This window comes from Hemiscyllium ocellatum, chromosome 13 (assembly GCF_020745735.1).
Source record: "Hemiscyllium ocellatum isolate sHemOce1 chromosome 13, sHemOce1.pat.X.cur, whole genome shotgun sequence".
Classification (NCBI taxonomy): domain Eukaryota; kingdom Metazoa; phylum Chordata; class Chondrichthyes; order Orectolobiformes; family Hemiscylliidae; genus Hemiscyllium; species Hemiscyllium ocellatum.
The window spans coordinates 37094090-37112655 of record NC_083413.1 but is presented as its reverse complement, the minus strand read 5'-3'; the positions used below and the strand labels follow the sequence as shown (position 1 = coordinate 37112655).

Genomic DNA, 18566 nt, shown 5'->3' with positions numbered 1-18566 from the left:
TAACCCAAAATTCTTCACCACTAACAAAGTCCTTTTGAAATGTAATCATTGTTGTGATGTCAGGAAAACAGCAACCAATTTACACATAGCAAGGTACCACAAATAACACTGTGCTAATGAGCAGTTCATGTGTTTTTTTGGTGAGGAAAATCATCCTCTGAACAAACCAAATGTTGTTGCCACAGAGGGTCATTATGACAATAAGCATGTTAATTTTATTTGATTTTTAATTTCACAATTAATTTGGGAACTCAATACACTCTTAAATTCAGTATTTTTTGAAAAGTGATAAAAAAGTTCATTGGTTGAAATAAAAAGCCCTTCCCTCAGAGTGATGTACTCACCCCACCCAGTTCAGGTGTGCTCACAGCCGTCTTCATCTCCTTTATGCATTTGTTGTTATGGCACTATGGAAGGCAACATTGGTCAATCCTCGAACAGAGAGACTCAGGCTCAACTTCTCCATCTTGGTGAATGCCCAAACATAAACATCCCCTTCTTGATAGCCCTCTCTGTCAAACCCATAGACTCTGTACCTCCATAATCCCCCATGCAATCCATCTACTTGAGTCTTCATTTGCACAGTTTACCCTTCCCTCCTGCACATTCACCAGCCCCAGACTATCAAGCAAAACATACCAGATCAAATAATGCACTGTCACCCTATGGTGCTGCTTACAATTGTGGACTCCCTCCCACATAAATGCACCCGCCCCAACCCTCTCCAATGATCTGTCGCCTTTTTTAAAAAATTCATATGATATGGATGTCACCAGCTGGCCCAGCATTTATTACCTGGTTCCTCTTAGTGCAGATAGACCCATAATTCTGTTAGGGATGGAATTCCAGAATTTTGACCCATTGACGATGAATGAATAGCAATATATTTGCAAGTCATGATGGTGAATGTAATCAAGAAGAATTTGCAAGTGCTGGTTTCCCATGTATCTGCTGTACTTGTCCAAGTAGATGATAATTGTCATGGGTTTGAAGATGCTGTCTAGGAGCATTAATTAAATTCTGCATTGCATTATGTAGAAGGTGCTACTGAGTATCAGTGGTAGAGGGAGGGTGCCAATCGAGGATTGCATTGTCCTGGATGGTGACAGCTTTTTGCTTGTTGTTTGGAGCTGCACCACTCAGAGAAATGGGAGTATTCCATTACATGCCTTGTAGATGGTGGACAGGCTTTGGGAAGTCAGGAGGTGTGTCATTCACTGCAGAACTCCTAGCCTCTGATCTGCTTTTGTAGTCACTGTATTTGTCTGGCTAATGCAGTTCAATTTCTGGCCAATGTGCACTGATAGTGGAGGATTCAGAGACAGTAATGCCATTGAATATGAAGGGATGATTTTTCCTTGGTGGAAATTGTCACTGCCTGGTACTTGTGCAGCATGAATTTTACTTGCCACTATTTAGCCAGGACTTGCTGCATTTCGACATGGACTGCTTCAATATTTGAGGAGTAATTAATGGTGCTGAGCACTGTGCAATCATTAGTGAACATCCCTATTTCTGACCTGTATGATGGAGGGCTGGTCATTGATGATGCAGCTGAAGACAGTTTTGTCTGAGACACTACTCTGGTGAATGCCCGCAAAAATATCCTTGAGCTGAGATGACTGACCTCCAGCAAACTCAACCATCTCTTTTTGTGCCAGGTATGACTCCAGCCAACAGAGTTTTCTCTATGATTCCCAATAACTTTTTTTTTTAGATCAGATTACTTACAATGTGGAAACAGGCCCTTCGGCCCAACAAGTCCACACCGACCCGCCGAAGCGCAACCCACCCATACCCCTACATTTACCCCCTACCTAACACTACGGGCAATTTAGCATGGTCAATTCACCTGATCCGCACATCTTTGGACTGTGGGAGGAAACCGGAGCACCCGGAGGAAACCCACGCAGACACGGGGAGAACGTGCAAACTCCACACAGTCAGTCGCCTGAGGCGGGAATTGAACCCGGGTTTCTGGCGCTGTGAGGCAGAAGTGCTAACCACTGTGCCTATCGGACTCCTTGATGTCACAGTTGATGAAATGTGGCCTTGATGTCTAGGGCTGTCACTGTCACCTCACCTCTGAAATTCTACTCTGTCCATGTTTGAACCAAGGCTGTAATGAGATCAGGAGAAGTTATTTTTGACTCAGCTCATGTGATCAATGATTACCAGTCAAAGTTTTATAACAATTGACAAAAGTTTCATGATCATCATTAGATCTTTAATTCCAGATTTTCATTGAATTCAAAACTTTACCATTAGCCATGGTGGGATTCAAACCCTGGTACCTAGAACATTACCTGCTTCTCTGATTAGAACCAGTTACAATATCGCTGCACTATCGCCTCCCCTAAAACATTGAGTTGCCCCCACCGCCCTCAGTATTATACTCCCCTCTGCATCCCAGCACTATAACTCCAACCCTCACAACAAAGTTCCCCAATCTCCATCTCAATTGGCCCCTGATAATCCCCCCTAACTTTTAGTAGATGCACTCCCAGGACGGAACATGCCTTAACTGACAACCTCAAACAATGAGTGACTAGACCTTTGACTGCTATGTGTACAGCTCCCTGATAATGTTACCATGAGTCCCCAGACTGGTTGCGCCGGACCCACAAAACTGATTGGCCCACTCCCCAGATTGTGAAGGTACAGACCCCTGACACTGACCACCTAGACCAGCTGCCCGACTACCCTTGACTTGATCTGCTAAATGAAGAGTGTCTTCTGGGCTTGACTGAGCCTACTTCTCTTAGATTTTGAGATATGGCCATGTGCTTGAAGCACATGAACCCTCCGATTTACACGTCATGAGTTCTCAGCATTTACTTTCTACCTAGTGGGTGCAAGAATGGTATACTAATGAGGATTATAATGATCGATAATCTCCATTAATAGGCCTGTCACCACTCACTAGTGAGAATGTTGGCCCAATGTCCAAGATTGGCCTGAAAATGCAACTTTTTGCTCTTGATGTGGAGAAGGGCTTCATTGGATATCTTACTTGATTTCCCAAATTTCTCACCATAGATATTATAATAATGGCCTAGGAAGATCCTGCTCCTTAAATAGTGAAATCCCTCATGCAGAATATTGCTAAATTAACTTTTTGGCTAACTATTAGATCAACAGCGTTGACAAGCCTATGGAGGTAGTATTACTAATTTCACCAAAATGTATTAGCTTGCTAGTGTTTGTTACTAAATCAATTTCAATATTCCAATGCTGTTTCCATATTGTTTTACTACGATAAGTGTTTTGTTTCTTTATTCGAGGAGTGATTCCATTTCACTTAACTGTATTGTTTAACAGACTGTCTCTAGTAGATGTATTACTGCCTTCTATCCAAAAGCACTCATGTTGTTGCTAAGTAACCAATAAGAATTACCCAGCATAAGCTGTTTTTTTTCGTAGATGGAAGAAATTTATTTTGGTTAGTTGTTCAGAATGTGGCTCAAATATTATTACCTTGAAAGTTTTGGAGACAGGATTTTCTGGGCAGAGATACAAAAAAGACATAGCTACTGTGACACCATCAAAGGAAATCTTTTAGTTCTGGGACTATATTGAGAAAATAAGCTGATCTTTGCAAGCAACATCAACAGTTTTGAAATGAGGTTTGGATAAGGACAACATAAAGAGGCTATGACAAACTATTATAGGTCATTGATCATGCCTCAAGTGGGGTTTCGTGTCCATTAACATCACATTTTAGAAAGATCTCCAAGCCTTGTATAGATTTGCCAGAATTACACAAGGGATAAGGGAACTCAGTAATGCAGAGGAACTGAAAAGGGTGTGGTATTCTCTCTAAATGAACGAAAATTAATGAAAAACTTTCATCAGAACGGATATCCCATTAAAAGCTAAAGCATGGGGCGAAAACCAGTACTGGGGGCTGTTGATCCCGGAGGCAGGAAGGAAATTTACTTACGTGGGATAATGGTATAATGAAAGCACAACATGTTACTGCCCTTTAACGACATTAAATTCTAGAAAGCCCAAACTTGGCCTCCCTGTCCTACTATTGACTGAAGACCTTAAAAGCACAATTAATGACCTGATGGCCTATTCCTGCATCGACTGCAATTATCTCAGCTTCAGTTGGTACAGAGAGTGCTAGCCTCCCTGACAGGGTTACCCATTGTGGATAGGCAGTCAACTGGGGAAGGGGGCTTGGATGGTATCCTTTGTTCTGCAATAATCCATGCACAATCCAGAGACTCGACAGAGGGCAGGAGGATGGTTGCAAGCCAAACTCTGTCAAACTTGCTTCAGACCCTATTACCATCTCCTACCTGCATCCCTTAACCCGTGCGACCTCTATTCCTAATTTCACTTGTCTTTCCTGTGGTAACTTCTCCACCTAGTGCACTGAAGGTGTTGTACAACAGTAGCTACAGCCTCCTCCTTGGCACTGTCACGTGCTAGAGCTGCCTAACTCTGATCGGTTGGCACCTTTTGACAGCTAGCACTTCCTCAGTCGAGGTCCTGATATGGTTGAAAGCCTTTCAAACACCAATCAGCTGCCTATATGGCAAAAGATCTGGCTGGATTCCTCATAATAATTGGGGGGAGGTTTCTCTTAATTAATCACTGCTGCATTCAAACTTAGTCTGAAAACGGGAAGACCCTTTCTCTCTCCATAAATGCTGTCAGACTGCGTATTTGCAGCATCTAAACTTTTGGTGTTAATTGGAATTAGCTGAGGCCCAAGCATTGATTCTGCCAGCACTGCTTCAGCCTCCTAACCCAAGAGTGACCTACTTAATCCTACCTTCTGAGTTGGACTTAACGAAATCTCTTATGGTGGGAAACATGGCAATAGACTTTATCTTAATTGAAGAAGAAACCCTGTGCCAGTTTCCTGGTGACAGGTGTTAATCATTCTCATTTATGAGCCGATTGGTACTTGAGGGGAGGGTGTGGTGGTGGGGATGGGGGTGCAAGCCGAGATGGACCACTAATGTCCAGCCACCACTTCCCCATCCACCCTCCCCCATACCTGCCTCAACCATGCTGAAACTCCAGCAGTGATCATCTGTGTGTCTTTGTTATTTCATTTTATCAATTCCCCCTCCTACAACTCTCTCCATCCCCCACTACCCTCGGTGGAGCTGACAGGAATCCTCTGCTGTTTCCTCAACTGGTGGATGAGACCTTCATTGTGACAGAATCCCAGCCTCTGTTACTCACACACAAGCCAATTATTATTCATTGCTACTCTATTATTTCTAATCTCATGAGCCCTGCTCTTGTGTAACAACCACTTGTACGGTACTTTATTGACTCCCTCTGAAAAATTAAAATATTCTTTAAAATCCAATATATTAGTTTGTGAAAGTACAATCTTTCAAATGGTGACAGAAACATATGACAGTGAAAAATATCTATGGACCTACTTCTAATAAAGCATGATTAATCAAACTGGAAGTGGTGATTATCTAAGCTAGTAAGTGTCTGGCTAATTTACTTTGCATTAACTTCTGAATGTTTAAACCTAAAGAACAAATAAGGGATTGTATCTCTCAGGCTCTATGACTCAGTGACCACATGTGGACTGACTTGGACACAGAATGGAAAACAATTGAGCACCATGTTATTTCATCCTATTATTTTGCATCATATTAATTCCAGGCTGTCACGATTCACTGAGGTAACACACTGGAAATCAAGCCCTGCTATTCCTGGACTTGTCACAAAAGCTAAAGATATTTTAAAATAAGTGCACAGAATTCCCCAATTTGCCTTATTTATGGATCCAAATGGATAGAAAGCATGCATCAGGTTTCTGTACTTTTTTCAAGATAATTGGGCTTTATCCAACTGCTAACAGTTAGTGTATAGCACTACAAATTTAATCTCTAATCCCCTTTTTTTTAATATATATATATATATATATACATATACACACACACACACACACACACGCACAGGCACACACCTTGAAGGCAGTTTGGTAGTTCCTATTCAAGGGTTGCCAAGATGATTCTTATGATGGTCAAAACATCCCTTTTCCTCTTTCCTTGGCTGCATCCACTGGTTTACAAACAATATAAGGTGATTGGATCGCTGATAAAAGATCTCTAATTTCTCAGTTAAAAGTCACAGCTTACAACTGCTGAAGAAAAGATGAACTGGTTTTCTTCAGATTTAAAATGGGTTTTGACTGCAGAGAACAGAGACACTGTTTCTGAGCTGATGGAGGTCAAAACACCGCTTTCTATCTTGTCCTCAGATTGTTCAGTTACAGATAACTGATCACTAGTCCATAAACCAGTCCATAAATTGCTGCCCAGCTATGTCTATACACAAACTATCTGCTCCAATTCATCTGCAACCACTTGAGTTCAAACAGCTGTTTACACAATGCTCAACAAATCTGTCAGGTTGCCAGTTTTTCAAAACATGACCAATTGAAAACACTGGTTTATAGCATTTCTTTCTCATTTCAGCCTACAGTTTTAAAAATCACAAAAATGTAGAAATGGTCTTTACGAGGCAAAAATGAGGACTGATGAAGGGCTCCTACCTGAAACGTTGATTTTCCTGCTCCTTGGATGCTGCCTTGCCTGCTGTGCATTTCCAGTACCTCTCTAACCATGGGCTTTACGAGGCAGAGTTTAAACAAATGTCTATTCAATTCTAAAGTTTAGTGACCACCACTTAAATATTTGGGTAGCCTTCCTGTCTTTTCTGCTGAGAAATCTTCCATCATCTGAACAGGAATGTATAGTTTCACTTGGTATTCCAAATAAACTGATAAAGTGGTATTATTGAATGATTATTTGATCACAAACACAGTCTTTTGTTCAGTGTTTGGCATGTCTGTAGTGTAGCATATGGAAAGACTGACTTCAAACAACATTTTATTCATCAACAAGAAGTACTTCTTTTCCTGAACATTGTGATGTATGTTATAATGGTATATTTTGTTTTTAATATATAACTACATTATAATCTTGAACATTATCTGCTCATACTGTAAATACCTATTAAATCTAGTGGAGCTATTGAACACAAGCAGCCCTCGGCCTGGAATTATCTGAGTTCCATTCTTTATTCTTTGAAGGTTTTCTGTATTTAGCTTTCCATAAGTGATTTGTAATCTCTTAAAACCCTTGACATGACCTAAAGCTGTGTGAACTGTCAGCTGAACATTGTGCTGAACATTTGTTGCTGTCACTAATCTGTATATCAAGACTCAAAATACACTAGGGAGAGGGCCAGAGAATGAATTCATCCAAAACTTCCCTAAAACACCCTGGAAAATGCAATCACAGGACAATAAGTAGAAGGAAAATTATCCCGCTTCGTAGAATGGGCAGAATGAGTGATGAGCTGCCTCTTTGATCTTAGGAGGTTCTTTCCTGTGGTTGCAGCTCAAAAGCTTACAACAAACGCTTCGTTTGGCTGGGGCCTGGGATGCCAGTAGTGGGCCTTCTGCAGTTTTTGCTGGGAGCTGTCCTTTCAAGGTTTTTACCAGATCAGGGCCAGGCAGGGGAGGAGGGAGCTGCAAGAAGGATGTGGAAGCAGGAGGCTGCAAGATGGGCTGGGGTAAAGAGGTGAGAGGAAGCTAACCAAAGAGAGAGCAATATATAAGACCTGTCAGGAAAGAAAGCTTCAGCTAAGTGGGAGCCAGGAAAATCATGAATTCCTTATCAATGAAGGTCGGATCTTTAGTTTAAGGCTTCAGTTAAGGAGCTACCATATGAGGAAACATATAGTGGATTATATTGTAATGAACAGTTTGTGTCAATCAAATTTAAATCTGAGATGCTATCACAAAAAGATAATGCCTGCCTGGTTAAAATGTTACAATCCTGCACCAGTCCCCAGGCAGAGATTTCTTAGACTGGGCAGTTAGTGTCCACAGGATATGCTTGCTTTTCAGTTATAGGTGGTATCTGACCTCTCACAACTGGAGACCAATAGGAGGCCACCCAGCTCCAGCTATCATTTAGGTAGGAGAGAGAGAGGAATCTTTATCTTGAGGTGTCCTGTCTGCAACTTTAAAAATGTTTAAGTTAAAACATAAATTTACCAACTCGTCCACCATTGTAGAGGTAGAGCAAATTACAGGATGATTTGCGGCTTCAGCAGGGACCAGTTGGATGGGGATAGCCTCAAAACCTGGCTAGAATGCTAAGTCCCCCCAACCCCAACCAACACCCCCAAACACCCACCTCTGTGAGAGTGAGAATTCAGTCCCATATTGTTTTGAAAGTAAAGCAGTAAACAACATGTTACTGGTATTTTCTGATGATTAAATCTGTGCTATTTGCACTTTGTACTTGGTACCTATGTTATGATATTTAATTGATTTAAAGATATCCATGTCAGAAGTATAAGTATACTGACATAAATAGATTTTTAAATAGGTTAACAAACCATAAAGTTATCTGTTGCCAAATGCTGCGAGTAGTGATTGAATTTTTTTAAGAAAATGGAGAAATGCTGGAAATATTCAGTGGGTCAGGCAGCATCTGGAGTGAAGCAGGTTTCAGGTGTTAGGTCAGGGTGACCTTTTGTCAGCAATCATCTCATCCTGAAACTCTAACTCTTTCTCCTTCCACAGATACTGCCTGACCCATTGAGAAGTTCTTGAGTTTTCTGTTTTTATTTCAGATTTTCAACATCCACAGTAGTTTGCTTTGTTTGATTATTTCAGGAAATGTTATTACGTGTCAGAATTAAAGTTCAATAATTCCACTTGAATATAATGAATGACTAGTTGTATCCTGACTATCAGTAATAGCAGTATCAATGACAAAATGTGCAGGTGATGTACATCAGGTGACCCAAATTCTGGGAAAAGGGAACTGTCAAAACTTTCAAGGGTTGAATTCCATACTATTAACTTCCCAAATAAACCCTTAAGACATTCATTTCGCATTCCTTATCCAGCATTAACCTATTTAGTGTACATCCTTAAAATAATACTGTGGGATATGGGTCTATGAGGTAACATGTAGTCTAGTCATTTCTTCCTCACGGCAGGCAGGCACTACTACCCAAGTGGCCTGAGCATGTATAGGAATACACCCTCTAGGTTCATGTGAATGCTAAGAGTAAGTTGCAGGCACTGGCTACACTGCTATTCGCATCTTACCCAATGAGATTGAATAAATTTAGGGGCCTCTGCCTCACAAGCAGTACGCTTGTCAAAATTCTGGAAAGGGAAGGGGTTGTTGGAGTCAGGTACAGGAGAATAGGGGAATTGGAATGCCAGTGAAGTCAGGAAAGTTACTTGACTTTATTGGCAGCATACACTAAAGAATTCCTGAAAGGGTCAGACCTAGTACCTTCCCTGTATGCTGGGAACTCAGTTTGAAGAGACTGATCCAACAGGAAACTGTTGCCTTTTGGGGTCATGCCAAGACATCTGAAAATGGGCCCCATAAATTCACCAGTAGGATTTCACACAGGCCATCCGTCAGAGTCTGAGTCTGTCTTGCACCTGAAATGTTTTAGCAAATAATATGAGTACGGAAACAAACCTGTTAACCCTTGACCCGGTTCTGCAGTTCCAATAATGGTTGATCTGTATCTTAACTCTTTTTGTTTGCCTTAATAATTATTGATACCCAATTTTTTAAAAAAAAAGGCCTATTGATCTCACATTTGAAAATATATCACTTTTTGGCTGGAGAGAGTTCTAAATCTACACAAAGCAACGCTCCCTAAATTCAGTCAAAAGCAGCCTAATGCCAGTTTAAGGTAATGCTTTGTTATAATAGAGAGGAAATTCAGACAAACACACTAAAATAATGTATATCATGAAACAATTTTCAGTGCCTTAGTTTTGCTGTCACCAAATATAAACATGCTGAATGCTGTTGATTTCAAGCAGAGAGAATACTGTTTTGAACAGACTGTTGTTTATTGAAATACCTTTTTTTTAAGGAAATATAACATCCGTGTTGAAGACATAATGGTAAGAGACATCCACTTTGTCATTGTAAACTGCAAGTATAGAGACCTGCAAGATCTCCTTCACTGCACAAAACTCAAACACCTTCCTCTTGTTGAGTCAGCAGGTAAGAAGAATAGACTTTAATAATTTGTGACATATGCTTAAGAATGAGGCATACTTCTCTGTGCTAAAAGAGTCGAGCTTTAACTCCAGGGTATGAATTCAGACTAATTGCATTTCTTTGGGTGTAAATTTGGTTTGCTCTAACATTCTTTCAAAAAGTGGAGTTCATCGACAGGATCATTATCCACACTTGTCAATCTGGAAATCACCTTTGTTCAGAATAGATGTTAAAAGACACAAAATTGGAGATTTAATAGTAGCTCTTTATTTGAAGTAAAGTTAAGCAGCTTCAGAATTTTTTGCTTTGTTACCTAGGAAACTTGTTCTTTCTGTGAAATCAACCTTAAAAATCTTTTATAGTACAGAGCAAAAATCCATGCCGCATGTACGTTTTTACCTAAAATGCTAGGGGGATGATACTAAGTTTTGGCACTGAACTTTTGGAATGACCTGGTTGCTATATGCTCTGATGCCTGTGATATCATCTCATGTAATGAGTATGGGTCGTGGTGGAGGTCCGTTAAGCTCAGTTGGCTGGACCGCTGGTTTGTGATGCTGTGATGCCAACAGCGTGGATTCGTTTGCCATCACTGGCTGAGGTTACTGTGGGGGACACTCCTTCTCAGCCTCTCCCCTCGCCTGAGGTATGGCGGCCCTCAGATTAAATCACTACCAGTCTCTCTCTCTCTCTCTCTCTCTCTGTCTCTGTCTCTGTCTCTAATGAGAGAGTAGCCCTATAGCCTGGTTAGACTATGGCCACATGCATGATCAGTGGTTTTGACATTGCTGATTCTATGCAATAACAATAGCTAAAATTATCCCTGTAAGTAAAATCCAATAGTTCCATTTGCTGGCCTCTTAATTTGTGTTCAGTTCTGTAAACAGTGGAGCTCTTTTGGCATCATTATACTTAACAAGCAACGTTTATGTATTTTATGATACTTTCAGTTTGTTTTTTTAATCTAGTCCTGCTCAATAGTGGGAGCTATTTAAAGTTGTTTATTTGGTACTTTCACTGTGGACCAGATTGAAGAAACAATGGGTAGTTAATTGGTTGCACAAAAGGTGTGATTAGCTGTTCTCTAGCTTTCTTCTCCTGTGGCAATTTAGGTTGTTGTGGAAATAGAGACGGTATAAGTTTGAAGTGAGTTACAAGAGCTCAATCTTGACCTACAAGAAGCCAATGGCGGGGGTAGGGGGTGTGATAAATTTTCACCTCAGCAGGACTTCAACCTTGAACTGCCATTAGAAACCCCCTGTCTCCTATAATTGATAGTTGATTGAAGTGAAGGGGGTATAATTCTTGAGTTTAATAATTGTCAGGGTACAAGCTACATTTTAAGTACAGATGGCAGCACAGGGTATCCTTTCTGATGTTAATGAATCAACTATTTTATGCCGTCGAAGTAATGGCATTGAGGTCAACAGTAAAGCTGAAATTCAAAACTCATGCATAAAATTGGTAAGACCACAAAATACAGCATGCAATTATTGGTAGCTTATTCAGAAAAGATGGTGATTTACCATGATGGGAAGCCAAGAAAGGGAAACTATGATTAGGAGAAATTTCAAGTTGAGTGGAATCTTCAGAGACTAAATTTTAACCAGGAGTGGAACTCGGTTGGTGGGTGAGGGACATAGGGGTGAAGAGAAAGCCAAATGCCCGTAGCCTTGGCAGCATGAAGCTTGGAAAGTTTTAATGTCCAGAATTCAGGTGCCCACCTGAAAAGGGCAAGTAGCAACTGCCACTGAAAGGACAGGACTGAGTTTCAGACAGCAGGATGTTGCCAGAAGGTGAAAAAAAACCAGTCACTAGTAATAGGGTGGGTCATTGGACAGGTGTTCCCTGTGGGTCTTGGAGGAACACTCCTACCCCTACTCCATCTCTACAAGCAAAATCAGAACAAAAAGTACTTTTTTCACCCTGTTCTCAGGCTAACATCCTCCCATATATGATAATTACACATTAAATTCCATTTTCCATATTTAAAGAAGGATTCCCCCAACTTCAGGTGGAACACTTATTTGGAGGTTGAAAATGAAACCAGCAGAATCCACTCAAAACATCGGTAGAAAGATACCCAGCCAATTTCAATGGATGCCTGCCAGGTGGAACAAAGAATCGCCTCTTGGAATAATTCCCCTGCAACAGAAAATGCTTGGAGAAGATGTAATGAAGACTTTTTAAATGACCGTGGTTTTCAGCAGGAGATAGAGAACAACCTTTCTTCTGGTTGGGGAACAAGTGATGACAGACCACATTGATTTAAACTAAGGCGAAGGGCCAAGGTTACAAGTACTAGATTAGAAAGGTACAATTCAGTGATGAAAAAGAGACTTTCATCCAAATTACTGTATTGATTTTTAAGATGCCCTGCTTTGCGGATTGCAGTGTTGAGTACAAAAAAGTTCTTAATTTTGTTGCCATTTGGCAGGTTAAGGAGGAACAGACTTGAAATAAAGTTTATGGCTCACTGGTAATGAAACTGAGACAGTGTCAGAGTTCTAAACACTGAAGTGATTTCCCAGAGAAACTGTATGGTCCTTCCCTTCTTTTTCCTGTGACTGCTACACAGTATGACCCCTATGGATTCAGCTGAGCTAGAGACGGACTGCTCATTCCTGTACTCTTAGCTGACATTCCTGGGTTTGAGACCCATAAAGTCCCCACAAAAAACTAACTTACGTACACTCGGGCAGGGCCAGACTTTGACATCAGGACTGCAGATGTCTGGGGGACTCTGAATGAAGGTGGGAGGAGAAGCAACGGAAGAAATAATCAAAGGTCTTCCCTTTCATGGTCCACCTGTAAGTCCTTGTTGGCCTAGAACTGGAGAACATTTTGTTGCAGTTCAATGAGGCACTGAATTCCCAAAATAATACTTTCTACCTGTCCTGTATAAATGTTTAGAGAGACATGTTTAGTGTGCAGGTCATCAGTGAAGGCTGACTTATCTCCAATTGCTGGCCTCACTTTTCAGGGATACTATTGTATTTTAGAGACTGGGTCCTCCAACCTTTTCCCAGTGGCAAACTGAGACTCTCAAAATGGTGACAGAAGTTTACACTTTTTCTGCTGTCACCCTGGAATTGTCTGCTCCATGGAACCCCAGCCCTGAAGGACACAGCAGCTGTATCCAAAAGTGTCCTGCACTCTCTGACAAGGACTGCCCATTGTCATCCCGGTCTCGAGCAGCAGTTCCTAATCGTGATGTGTACTTCACCATGTGAGAAATCCAGAACTTCTCTTGGCGGCCCACTGAGGTTTGTGTACGTAGCCCAGTAGAAGATGCCTGTCTACTGTATAATGGCGCTTCATTCAGTGTGTCCAATCTCCTCTGAGGAGGCATTGACCATCTCCCCCAGCAGCTTTTGTGTGACCTATGAAGTCCTGTAGATAATGACAGAGAGAAACTTGAACTGAAAGGGAAAAAGCTAAAAATTATCATTGTTCAAGGTGATCATTGTTCACCAATGACACCAACTTAATGATGGCGTTTAGTGTGCCATGTTCCTATGTGATACCTCATTTCTAACTGCAGGAAAACCTCTATATTTCCTATTTCAATTGCCATGCAAACACCATTCTACTCATCTTCATGCTCCCATCCTATACACTGGTCCAGGTGCCTTTTGCAGGAAGAATAGCTTCCAGATCTTGTTATAAGCAAGAGATGTACAGCATGGAAACAAACCCTTCAGTCCAACCCGACCATGCAAACCAAATAACCCAACCCAATCTCGTCCTGCCAGCCCATATCCCTCCAAACCCTTCCTATTCATATACCCATCCAGATACCATTTAAATGTTGCAATTGTACTAGTCTCCACCATTCCTCGGGCAGCTCATTCCATACACGTGTCACGCTCTGTGTGAAAAGTTTGCTCCTTAGGTCTCTTTTATATCTTCCCCCTCTCACCCTAAACCTATGCCTCGAGTTCTGGACTCCTCACCCCAGGAATGAGACTTTGTCTATTTATCCTATCAATGCCCCTCATGATTGTATAAACCTCTATAAGGTCACCACTTAGACTCCGAAGCTCCAGTGAAAACAGCCCCAGCCTATTCAACCTCTCCCTATAGCTCAAATCCTTCAACCCTGGCAACATCCTTGTAAATCTTTTCTGAACCCTTTCAAGTTTCACTACATTCTTCCCATTGGAAGGAGACCAGAATTTCACACAATATTCCAAAAGTGGCCTCACCAATGTCCTATACAGCTGCAACATGACCTCCCAACTCCTGTACTCAATACTCTGACCAATAATGGAAAGCATATCAAACGTTGTCTTCACTATCCTATCTACCTCCAACTCTACTTTCAAGGAGCCATGAGCCTGCATTCCAAAGTCTCTTTGTTTAGCAACACTCCCTAGGACCTTACCATCAAGTGTATAAGTTCTGCTAAGATTTGCTTTCCAAAATGCAGTACCTCGCATTTATCTACATTAAACTCCATCTGCCACTCCTCAGTCCATTGGCCCATCTGATCAAAATCCTGTTGTAATCCAAGATAACCGTCTTCACTGCCCACTACACCTCCAATTTTGGTGTCATCTGCAAACTTACAAACTATACCTCTTATGCTCACATCCAAATCATTTATGTAAATGACAAAAAGTAGTGGACCCAGCACCAATCCTTGTGGCACTTCACTGGTCACAAGCCTCCAGTCTGAAAAATAACCCTCCACCAACACCCTCTGTCATCTACCTTTCAGCCAGCTCTGTATCCAAATGGCTAGTTCCCCATATATTCCATGAGATCTAACCTTGCTAACCAGTCTCCCATGGGGTACCTTGTTGAATGCCTTATTGAAGTCCATATAGATCACATCTACCACTCTGCCCTCATCAGTCCTTTGTTACTTCTTCAAAAAACTCAGTCAAGTTTGTGAGACATGATTTCCCACGTACAAAGCCATGTTGACAATCCCTAATCAGTCCTTCCCTTTCCAAATACATGTACATCCTGTCCCTCAGGATTCCCTCCAACAACTTGCCTACCACCAACGTCAGATTCACTGGTCTGTTGTTCCCTGGCTTGTCCTTACCACCTTTCATAAGTAGTAGCACCACGTCGGCCAACCTCCAGTCTTCCGGCACCTCACCTGTGACTATTGATAATACATATATCTCAGCAAGAGGCCAAGCAATCACTTCCCTAACTTCCCACAGGGTTCTAGGGTACACCTGATGAGCTACTGGGCATTTATCCACTTTTATGTGTTTCAAGACATCCAGCACTCCCTCCTCTGTAATATGCACAATTTTAAAGATGTCACCATCTATTTCCCTATATTCTCTGCCATGTCCTTTTGCACAGTAAACACTGAATACTCGTTTAGTATCTCCCCCCTCTCCTGCGGCTCCATACAAAACCCACCTTGTTGATCTTTGAGGGGCCCTATTCTCTCCCTAGTTACCTTTTGTCCTTTATGTATTTGTAAAAGCCTTTGGATTCTCCTTAACTCCATTTCACAAAACTATTTCATGTCCCTTTTTTTGCCCTACTGATTTCCCTCTAAATCTACTGGAATTTTTTGAGGATGTAATTAGTTAAGTTCATAAGGGATAGCCAATGAATATGGTTTCCTTTGACTTTCAAAAGACATTCAATAATGTACCACATAAGAGATTAGCATGTAAATTTCAAGTGCATGGAATTGAGATTAGTGTACTGACATGGATAGACTACTTGTTAGCAGACAAGAAACAAAATGTAGGAATAAATAGGTCACTTTCTACATGGCATTCAGGGACCAGTGGGATACCGTTGGGATCAGCGCTTGTACCCCAGGTATTTCCAGTATATGTGCATGATTTAGATGAGAGAATTAAGTGTAATATCGCCTAGTTTGCAGACAACACAAAGCTGGATGGGAGCGTGAACTATGAGGAGAAGGTTGAGATGCTTCGGTGTGATTTGGACAAGTTGAGTGACTGGGCAAATGCATGGCAGATGAAGTATAATGTGGATAAATGACAAGCAATTAACTTTGGGTAGCAAAACCTCAAAGATGATTTATTATCTGAAAAAGATTAGATTGGGGAAAAGGGGAAGGTGCAGTGAGGCCTGGTTGTCCTTCTATATTATCACTGAATATAAACATGGAGATACAGCTGGCAGTGAAGATGGTGAATGGTACATAGGCCCTCATAGGAAAGAATTCAAGTAGAGCAGTAGGGATGTCTTGCTGCAGTTGTATAGGTCCTTGGTGAAACCACACACTGGAGTATTGTGTGCAGTTTTGGTCTCATTGCCTTAATAAGGATTTTCTGGTTTTGGAGGGAGTGTAACAAAGGCTTACCAGACTGATGCCTGAGATGTCAGAATGACATATGGAGACAGACTGGGTTGTTTAGATCTATGTCCATTGGATTTTAAAAGAATGAGAGGGGGAATCTCATAGAAACTATAACATTCTAGCAGAACCAGACAGGGGAAATGAAGAAAGGTTGGTTCCAATGACCAAAGAGTCCAAAATCAGAAGTTACATCTAAGGATATAGAATTGGCCATTTGTGACTAAGGTGAAGAGAAATTTCTTCACCCAGAGAATGGTGAGCCTCTGGAATTCTCTAACATAGAAAGTGGTTGAGGCCAAAGTATTGAATATTTTCAAAAACAAGTTAAATATAGTTCTTAGGGCTAAAGGGATCAAAGGGTATGGAGAGAAAGCAGGAACAGGGCACTAAGTTGGATGATCAACCATGATTATATTGAATGTCAGAGCAAGCCCAAATGGCTGAATGGCCTACTCCTGTTCTACTGTTTCTATGACTAGGCACCTCTCTCCGTTATAGAGCGAGACAATTAGTTATTTGTAGCTTGGTGGGCAATACACTGCAAGCATAGGGCAAGGATCAGAAGCCTTTAAATAATTTAATAGAACAATGATTTTGCAGACTAGTAGTTAACTTCATAAATCACTGTTGGTACGGTTCGAGAAGGTAAACAAGCAGATCCACTGATGAATGTAAACAAAGCAATTCCTTAGCTCTGCAGATTAGCAGTTTGTACAATCTTAACTGTGACATTGATTAATCAACTTCATATTCCAAATTAAAACAGATGACTGTTGCTTCCAACATATGCAGTTTGCATACTTTTTGCTATGAACTCCTATCCAGTTTTGAAAATTGAACAATGTGATTGCAGAGTTCCTGTATTATAATCTTTCTTTGGTATAAGATTTATCCAGCTGGAAGTAGTCTTACCATTGCACAAAGTAATACTGGGAAATATTCTGTACTTTAAAGTAAATGTTCATTTCCTTTTTGAATATGGTATGCTCTAACTTACAGCTGAATGAAGTAAAACCTTTCTATCTTCATTTAACAATTGCAAGGCACTCTGTACACAATGGCTTTTAAGATAATCTGTTTTGTTTATCTTAATCATTGTTACTTATCTGCTGGATTATGTTGGTAAAACAAATGTGAAAACATGGAAGTGGGTGATTGCCGATGTCTGACCTTAACAAGTGTAGATTGTTGAAGTTAATCAAGTGTGTTTCAGTGTTCAAGTCTGTAAATATGTAATGAATTGTTGGAACTGCTTTTGCCTTTAGATTCCATGATTCTACTGGGCTCCATTGAAAGGAGTCAGTTGCAAACTCTTATTGATAATCAGTTGAGTCGACGGCGGAGGATGGACTATCTGAAAGAGAAAGCTCAGACCGAGAAGAAGATGGATGCAGATAGCCACCGAATTATTGATGAAGGAATCAAAGATGTGCATGATCCTGGGGTCAGATTTGAGGTGAGAGGTTGAAGCAGAGATGAGGAAGCTTTTTGATCATTGAATTCATAATTCATGTAGGACCAATCCATTTATCTCTGGATCTCGCCTTACAGATACCCTCATTAATTTTAAGTCAGAAAAGAAAGTGACTTGTATTTATATAGTGTATTTCATGTCTAAGAGTCTGAGTGAACCTGTACTAGATGAACTACAGCAGTTCAAACTGATGGCTGTCTACCACCTTCTCAATGAAATTAGAGATAGGAAACAAGTGTTGGCTTTTTCAGAAATGCTAACATGTGAGAAGGATAAAAATAGTCCAAAACACTGATTACCAATATATGCATGAACCTAAACTCGCCACCAGTCAAAAAAAGTCTTAATTTGAAAATTCTTAGCCTTGTTTTAAAATTCTTAGCCTTGTTTTAAAATCACTCTGTGGTTTCATCTCTTTGTATCTCTAGCTTCTTCCAGTCCCACAATCCCTCCAAGGCCCCTTTGCTGATCTAATTGTGAACTCCTGAGTATTTACTTTTAATGGCTGCATCATTGGTTGGTTTGCCTTTAATTGGCTGGCCTCTAAGCGCTTGAATTCTCTCCCTACACATCTCTGTCTCTCTTTCCTTTTTTAACATCACTCCATAAATCTGATTTCTTTGATCCAGGTTTTATTCATCTGACCTAAAATCACTTTGTAGTTATTATAGTGTCTTAGTGTGTTCCAGTGAAGCACTTTGGAATTTTTTTATGTTAAAGGTGCCAAATAAATATA

At 40.8% G+C, this 18566-nt stretch overlaps 1 protein-coding gene across 1 annotated transcript in view; it reads left to right on the top strand.

Moving 5' to 3' along the window:
• LOC132821863 (chloride channel protein 2-like) overlaps nucleotides 1-18566 on the top strand; it is a 605050-nt gene that overhangs the window by 508295 nt on the left and 78189 nt on the right. Inside the window, exons 16-17 of the mRNA XM_060834763.1 lie at nucleotides 9916-10049; nucleotides 17622-17812. Coding sequence (XP_060690746.1) covers nucleotides 9916-10049; nucleotides 17622-17812 — 325 coding nt within the window. The remainder of the gene's footprint in view (nucleotides 1-9915; nucleotides 10050-17621; nucleotides 17813-18566) is intronic.